General features: G+C 45.7%; 1 protein-coding gene across 4 annotated transcripts; it reads right to left on the minus strand.

Annotated features, from left to right (window-relative positions):
* Nucleotides 1-1,381: 1,381 nt before the first annotated feature.
* Nucleotides 1,382-8,728, minus strand: LOC125887421 (ankyrin repeat and SOCS box protein 15-like). Of its 4 annotated transcripts, none has more exons than XM_049574212.1 (10): nt 8,654-8,728; nt 7,982-8,077; nt 7,853-7,890; nt 6,486-6,617; nt 5,903-6,061; nt 5,528-5,773; nt 5,268-5,439; nt 4,485-5,028; nt 2,818-2,971; nt 1,382-2,683 (listed from the first exon to the last, which is right to left on the minus strand). In XM_049574212.1, exons 2-10 carry the CDS (start codon nt 8,074-8,076, stop codon nt 2,526-2,528), a joined length of 1,698 nt encoding a protein of 565 aa, XP_049430169.1. In that variant the 5' UTR covers nt 8,077; nt 8,654-8,728; the 3' UTR covers nt 1,382-2,525. The 4 variants fall into 4 exon arrangements, with proteins under 4 accessions (XP_049430169.1, XP_049430168.1, XP_049430170.1 ...); XM_049574211.1 differs by having other exon boundaries at nt 7,982-8,080; nt 8,654-8,688; XM_049574213.1 differs by lacking the exon at nt 8,654-8,728 and having other exon boundaries at nt 7,547-7,890; nt 7,982-8,084.
* Nucleotides 8,729-8,734: the final 6 nt, after the last annotated feature.

Below are 8,734 nucleotides of genomic sequence, written 5' to 3' on the forward strand. Positions count from 1 at the left end.
ATATGTCACATACACCTTGTTTTATTGTCTCGCTTTAATCTGTACGTGCTGTGCTTTAGCACATTAGCACACCTGCTGCTTTACACATCTGACTCAACTTCCAGCGCGTGTCAACAGTTTGGAGGTCGTTCAAAACAATGTGACCTCTGTCTGTTATCAGGTTCTTGGGTGACCTGCCAGAATGTGCAGCCACGTTGTTGTTGTTGTTGTTGTTGTTGCCGCAGGTCAGGAGGTTAAATTTAGAGTGGATCTGCTTTCACTGTCTGTCAGCCAGAGGAAGCAGCTCACACCTCCTCACTGTGTTCACTGTCAGCATGATCTAACAGTGCTATGGCTCAAAGTTTGTTCAACTGCAATTTCTCTAATGACCACTAGTTGGGGGAAACCCAACTTCCCTCTGGAAAGTTAATAAATAAATAAATAAATAAATAAATAAATAACTGAACGGGCCTACCAGGCACAGGACCAGGGGCCCCTCTGGTCTTCACCTGCCCTGTTTGGTTCGGTTCAGTCAAACTCAAGTTCATTTGCCCCCTCAGTGCGGTTCGTTTGTGCAGGTGTGAACACAGCAATCACACTCAGGTGTGAACACACCAAAACAACCGGACTGAGACCTTCTTGAAGAGGTGGTCTCAGTCCGGTTCCAAAGGAACTCTGGTGCGGTTTGTTTGTGGTGAGAAGGTGTTGCGACCTGGATGTGAAGCAACTGCAGTCACATGACACATTGTTTGGGTTAAACATGAGCATGTTACAGTCCTGGAGGATTATTAATGTGCACCTCCTCCTGTACTGCCTTAATATGCACATTCAGCACATCCAATGCATCAAAACATTGTTTTCTAGTTGGAGCCGCGTTTGCCTCGTTTTCAAACTGTATGCTTTGACTAAAATGAACAATGACAGCAATATAGTCCACGATGAGCAGCGCTAAAATCAACCTGCGTAGTTGTCCCTCCATTGTGACATTAGAAAGTGTCACATTTATCTTGCAAGTGTACTCTTCTTCAACGTTTGCTTTACTTCCTGGATTTTTCCCACATGGAAATTCTGACCAATCAAGAGCAGCTTTCTCACACAAGGCATTTGATCTGGTCCTCTTGTAAATGCTGCCGTGAGAACACCAACCAACTCTAGGCAATTATACAACTTTGGAACAACATGAGTCCCTGATTCAGACCAGAGGAGACCACTCTAGGGCTGACAGCAGCCTTTGTGTTACTAACGGCAACAGCACCTTAAAAAATACTTTGATCCTGTGACATTATTTAGATGTACCCTTTTATTTGACAATTTACAGTGTTTAAGAGCTCTCCCTGCTTCGGGTACGTAATGGTCTGAACATCACCGTCTCTGTTATATTTCCCCCCCAAAAAAACAGATACACAGTTAACAGGCTCCTTTATCCAACACCTGAGTCCCAGAAATCTGAGTCACCTCACACAATACAGTGAAAATAAACTTCGTTAATGCCCTTTAGAAAAAAATCATTTACAGTAACACAGTCTCATTGCTCACACTTTCTAGGTGAGCTCTAGAGCAGTGGTTCCAAACTGCTCCACCCACGGGGTCCAAATTTCTCCTTCGTCATTAGTTCAAGATCCACAAAGTTTAATACATTCAGCGCTTGTGTCTGTCCATGTCGTCGAGCTAGTTTGCTGTCTCTGTTAAGTATCTGTCCGTTAACAGGAAACAGCACTACAAAATAAAGCCTGTGCCGAAAATTTTCTGTACTTCAAAATAAAGTGCATTTTTTACAACTTGACATGTTCCCAAGTCACTTGCAGTCCATTTAGGCCTTGATCACACAGAAAGCATTTTAGCAGCTGGAGGTGCTTTTAGGAAATAGTTTTTAATGAGAATGAAGCTTTTTGCTCGCTGTTTTTGCGTTGCTGCACGCCTCACATTTCTGCGCTCTAGGCACCTGGCGTTTTTGCTGGAGTGCTCTGAACTCCTCAAGCTGGATAAACTTCAACTCACCTCAAGGCAGAAAAGCAACCCACATCATCTTTTGTCTTGTTATCTTTTTCCCATTGTCCAATCAGATGATTTGAGAGGCGGGCCTTCTGTGGTGGACACGACAACAAGTGTACAGTTGGTAACCAATGGAGGAGAAACTGGTGGTAGTGGTTGCTGGATACCCAGAGCTATACGGCCTGATGATAGACAGCAGGTTGTCAAACTGCCCCTGAGTCATCCTAAAATCTGCCTGTAAACGTCCATGATGGAGGAGAAGCTCCTGGACCAACTGCTGACAGCCTCTTACCCTCAACCAGAGCTACAAACAGCACCCTCTGCCTCAACATTTGCAACCTGCAAAACACTTTCTGTGTGACTGGGGCCTTAAAATGTGCCCGCAACCCACTTTTGGACTGTGACCCACTCGTTGGGAACCACTGCTCTAGATCATTCTTAGGTGTAATTCATAGATGGTTGATAAATACAGGCCCTGTTACATAAAAGGAAAGAAAAAAACACAAACTCATTACCAAATTTAAGACTCAGTATACAAGATGGAAATCGTCCCCTCAGACCTCCCTGCAGATGATTTTGGCGTACAGGTCGTTCTCTTTGAACAACAGGTAGTCCTTCAGCCTGTTGGGCAGGTGGGCGGACATCAGACTGCTGCAGCTCAGGTGCTTCCTGATCACCACTCTGCTCAGGTGAGACAGAGAGCGAGGGTTACCTGGAGAGCACAGAGGAGCAGTTTGTGCCAAAGTGACAGGAACATGTCATACCTGACAGGAACAGGAAGTACGCCCCCTGGTTCTCATGTACAACAACAGCTATTTAATTGTTTTCACCACACTGTTAACTCACGTATGGTCCTGTGAATGTGAGACCACTCCTTGTGTTTCTCCAAGATCTTTCTCAGCTTGCCACAGAGAGAAACCTGACCGACGTATTCCAGGAGGATTGAGACGACTTGGCCCACAAGGTTCACCAGCCAGGAGACACTGACGAAATCACAAAACTGGACGACAGAACAACATTCACAGGATTCAGACAGGTAGGTTTACTGTTTAGAGTCAGCTGTATTTGTCTTTCAGAGTTCTCATGAGAGCAATTAAACCAGCCTCATTTTCCATGTCATAATTCACACCTATTAAACAAATATGTTCCAAAAATTATCTATAATGTACTTGTGATTTTATGTGACCAGGAAGCCCTGAAATTCTTGCAAAAGGCCTTGAAAGCAGCACACCAAAAGTGTTCAGGTTTCAAAGGGTTAAAGAAGGTGATGTAGGCATATATGTTTCCAATCACCACTGTGCCAGCTCCGCCAAATGTGTGCTAAGTTTGTGCTTGATTTATCCTTTTATGTCGATTTTACAAGTGTTGGTGGTGCTTTTGTGGTTTGCTCTGGACGGTGGTGGCGGCGTATGCTGTGGCACTACAGAGCCCTCCGCAACAGATACTCAGGGCTTCTATTTTTGCCAGACGCCAGACAGCAACGCAGCTATTCAGCACAGAGCAGATTGTGCGGGGCAGGAAGTCGTGCACAGAAACAAAATAAAACATCCGCTTAATTTTCAAAATAAAAAACAGCGTTCACAGCGGATCATATTTCCCTGCACTACACCTTGAAAATGTCATAATGGGCGGAGGCAGGCCTGAAGTCAACAGGTCAGAGGTTTTCAGACGTCATTTCACCCCGTTGACACCATGGACGAGGAGATGTTAATCATGGAGGTGCACCCAGATGTCTTCCTACTACTCCTCTGGTTTTGTGGTTCTGTTTATAGAAACTACATCTTGTTATATTGCGCGATTATGCGTGAATTCACGAGATCTCGTGGGTCCTCGTGACTCCCGCTGTCTGGCGGAGCTGCACCGCTCCGCACAGCAAACGCAGCCGGAGGGTGTTGACGCCAGCGGAGCACGCAGCGGATAACCAGCGCTGCTGTTCCGCAACAGACACGCATTCAGTGGAATTCTGGTGTGAGTCATTCATCGGAATGAGGAAAGCTGTCTATAAACTTTCCTTTTGACTTCTGCTTGCTCGCCAGGTCAAGGTTTTCAATGTTAATATCAGTAAACATCAAAATAAGATGGAGAAGAATGGGTGCAAACTGAACCAGCATCCTATTAGCCATTGCACAGGAAAATGGAAAACTGGAAAATACTGGACGGCCTCGGTGCCGCATCAGTTTCCAACATGATATCAGGAACTGTAATATCCTCTGATTCACTGAAACGTGGCTAAATCCTAGACACAGATCTGGCACTGGCACTGACACTGATCCGATCTGACGGAGCAGAAGACTCTCTTGAGAGAGGGAGAGGAGGGGTGTGCTTTAGAGGCCATACATATGCCGCGTTTTTTTGCAATATGGAGGTGGAGCAGCTTCCTTGCACAAGGAGCTGAACTCCAGGCGATTATACAACTTTAAAACTAGTCCCTGATTCGGACCAAAGCAAGACGACTCTAGGGCTGAAAGCACCCCGAGACATCATTTTATTTCTACAGTGAGAAAACAACTTACAGCAACTTTTTCCTCCTGATCTTGTGAGTAACTAGTCTCTCTCAGGTCGTCCCATTCGTCGTCATGGTTACAACAGAAACACTTCTCTGCGTCGTAGCCGTTGTTGAGCAGCAGCCTCATCATCACCTCATCCTTCAGACAGTACAGCAGCGCCGTGGGGAACACCGTGTCATTCACCACTGTGAAGTAACAGTTCACGTCTGCTTTGGCCGCCAGCAGCAGCTTCACAATCTCGTAGCGGCCCGACCTGACCGCCACCAGGAGGCAGCGCAGCGGGTCCAGGTCTGGTTTGGCACCCGACCTCAGTAGAATCTCTGTGCAGGTCGCGTCTCCGTTGGAGACAGCGAAGTACAGCGGGGTCCTCCTCATGTCTCCATAGTTGTCGGTGATGTGAGGGGCCAACTGCGCATTGACGTCGAAGCCTTTCTGCAGCAGGAGCTCCAGGCAGTGAGTGTGGCCTCCATCAGCGGCAGAGTGGACGGGGCTGTGGCCGGACAGCCGCAGGGCCCGTCTGGTGGTGATGGGGATCAAAATCCTCAAAGCTCTGACGGAGAAAAGAAGTAGATCATTCGTTTACCATACAAAGTGTCTCAGATTCTGCTGCGTGAATTTAAAGAAAAGATCCATTTACAAATGAATCTGCCACAGCGTCTGTTTTTGACCAATTACAGATGTTCAGAGACTTCTTTGGCTCAGACCAACACCAGGCCAACTTTTCTTTTTCTTAACAAAGAAGCCCTGCTGATCAGAGCCTCAGCAGCTCTATAACATCGACCAACTCACAGATAGTGTCCCTCGTATGCAGCGTGGTGGATGGGCAGCTGGGAACTCAGGTTGTGAATGTTTGGATTTGCTCCGTGCTGCAGCAAGATGTCGATACAGTCTGGATTCCCCGAACCTGCAGCATCGTACAGGACGCTGTCGCCATTTGGCGCCTGAGCGTTTACATCAGCACCTTTTGATATAAAAATAGAAACATAGATTTTTAGACCAGGAGCACAGAGATAGTTTTAAATTAAATCAGCGCAGCATTATTGGTTCACCATGTTTGATGAGGAGCTCCAGGACTTCAGAGTGGCTGTACTCTGCAGCGATGCCCAGAGGTGTCACTCCATACTGGTCTGTCTCTGACACCTGACCTCCGTTCTGCAGCAGGAGCTCCATGACTCGAACACAGCCGGCCCTGGAGGCCTCGTGCACGGCCGTCCACTTCTTCAGACACACCTGTCCAACCCGAGCTCCTCCAGCGATCAGACTGGAAACCATCTGATAGGATCCGCCTCTGACCGCTGCAGAGAGGAGGAACAGACAGTGAGGATGGACAAAACTTTTCCAAAGGCTTTCCCTCTACATGTGTGCTGTAAAGGACAGAATATACCAAGAAGGGATGCAATGATTGAGAGGCAGTGTGTCCAGACCTAAAAGAAGAGGGGATTCATTCTTGCTGTTGGTCGTGTGAGGAGAAGCTCCATGGTCCAGCAGCATCGTCACGTTTTCCACCAAACCAGCTTTTACTGCTAAAGTCAGGAAAGTCTCACCCCCCGAAGTCTTTTCCTCCAGAGTCAGACTGAAAGATGCTGAAACACACAACCAAAGCTCGACATTATTTCACTGAATTCAGCTGTAAAAGGACTCGTACTGATGGAGAGTTGTTAAAAGCCGTATGAAGTTGAATACTGAGGCAGACAGTGCACATGTTGACAATATCATGCACTGTGAGCAGCAGGGCTTCCTGGTGGCCTTGTGGTTCAAGACACTGACACATCATCACATCAACTCATGATCTGAGTTCAAAGTTACGAACAATTTTTTTATTAAATAATTGAAATACTAATGCTTGAAGAGCATGCATGGAGAAAAATGTCCCCCATCCCTCCTTCCTTTCTTCCATCGCTCACTTCACATACTGAAACAAAACTTTTAAGGTCCAATGAAAACATCCATCACCCACAGCTGCTCTGTTTACTTCATGTGAGATCAAAGTGTGGACCTCTTACCCACCGTACAGCACCGTCTCCAGCACCTGGACCAGAGGTTGGACCGCCGCCCTGTGCAGTGGATACCAGCCCTGCTTGTCCACCTGACTGAAGGCTGCTGGGAAATCACAGAGCTTCTGCAGTGCCACCATGTCACCTGCAGGAACAGTCTCAGTGAGGAGCTTTTACTTTAATTTCATTGGGATGTTTTCATGTGTTAGACCAGTGGTCTAAAAGCATAACAGTTAAAACACTTCCTCACACACAGATGAGTGTGTGTCTGTGCTGGTTATGTGGTTTTAACGAAAATGCATGTGTTTGGAGGACATGACTGTATAAATGAGACTTGGATTATACTGCGCGAGTTGTGTGAGAGTTTGTAAACAGATGCTTTAATATACACTCACTGGCTACTTCATTAGATACACCTGCTCAGCTGCTCATTAACGGAAATAGCTAATCAGCCAATCATGTGGCAGCAACTCAGTACAGTTAGTCATGTAGACATGGTGAAGACGAGCTGCTGAAGTTTAAACGGAGCATCAGAATGATGAAGAAAGGTGATTTAAGTGACTTTGAACATGGCATGGTTGTTGGAGTGTTTACTGGGATTTTCAGCACAACCATCTCTAGGGTTTACAGAGGATGGTCCCAAAAAGAGAAAATATCCAGTGAGCCAAAATGCCTTGTTGATGCCAGAGGTCAGAGGAGAATGGCCAGACTGGTTCAAGATGATAGAAAGGCAACAGGAAGTCAAATAAGCACTGGTTCCAACCAAGGTGTGCAGAAGAGCATCTCTGAAGCAACAACACCTTGTCCAACCTTGAAGCAGATGGGCTACAGCAGCAGAAGACCACACCAGGTGCCACTCCTGTCAGCTAACAACAGGAAACTGAGGCTACAATTCACACGGGTTTTCTCACCAAAACTGGACAATAGAAGATTGGAAAAACCACATTCAGATGGAAGCATGGATCCATCCTGCCTTGTATCAACGCTTCAGGCTGCTGCTGCTGCTGGTGGTGTAATGGTGTGGGGGAGATTTTCTTAGTACCAACTGAGCATGGTTTAAACACCACAGCCTACCTGAGTATTGTTGCTGAGCGTGTCCATCCCTTTATGACCACAGTGTACCCATCTTCTGATGGCTACTTCCAGCAGGTTATGATTCAAAAGATATTTCCTCATTTGGTGTTTAGATGATGGTGGTGCCTCAGGGAGTGTCGGTATTTTTCTACATTTGTAAATGCATCTGGCTCCACTGAGAGTCAGTCTCAACTATGGACTCAAGACATCCTTGTCTTTAATTATGTATTTTGATGAAAACAGTTTATTGATGTAAACACTGTGGCCCGTTTGGATTTCTAACCACACCAGCATTTGACTCTTTACCTTGTTTGATGGCCAACTCAAGCTTCAAAGCTTCACTCCTAAACATACAAACAAGAACATGACGGTTAGAAAACTGCAACATGTCAGACTTTATTATACGGCTGATGACATTGTTTCATGTCGCTGTACCTCCCTGGTCCCATTAGATGACACGACTCCTGAATGCTCATCTGAACGTTGAAGTCCAGAAGTTCGTCTTCGTCCAAATCGTCAGCTGAATCCATCCTTCTGACGTCAAACAGGTACAGACACACAAAGTTACAGCTTCACACGACACAATTCATCAGTAAGAAATAATTACAGCTAAAATAAACCTGAAAGCTAAAGATGTAATAATGTGTTATTGATAACCAAACTAAGTTCACACAGTTTACTCAGGTCTCTAGATTTGATGCAAAAGTTCTGCCTGAATTCGTTTCCACTAAAATTAACTGGTCTTGGTCCAAAATCTTGCTGTTATGAAAGTTTGTCTGACTTCAGCAGTTATTATGTAACTGTGACACAGCTCTCCAGTCTCGTACTCATGTTTGATCACAGATACCTTCAGTTCACTCCAACAGTTAGTTTGTAATACTGCCAAGCTTACATTTAATAAACATGCTCTGTCTTTGTTGAGCTCTTAATTGTTTTGCTATGAGCTCAGTTTTTCAGGTCACTTTGACCCCTGACCTCCTTTCTGTTGATCAGATATTAAACTAATGATCCAGAAACGCCAGCAAGAACACAAACGTATCAATCTGAACAGGAGAACTCGCAAAATACGTCTGTAACGTGATAAAACCTGCATCGAGTCATTCTCACCTGATAAATGTGTCATTGTTGGAGTCATAGGACGAAGCGGCAGCAGCACAGTGTTTGTTTCATGGCTGACGGCCCTCCCCC

The sequence above is a fragment of the Epinephelus fuscoguttatus genome, linkage group LG4 (genome assembly GCF_011397635.1).
Source record: "Epinephelus fuscoguttatus linkage group LG4, E.fuscoguttatus.final_Chr_v1".
NCBI classification, from domain to species: Eukaryota; Metazoa; Chordata; class Actinopteri; order Perciformes; family Serranidae; genus Epinephelus; species Epinephelus fuscoguttatus.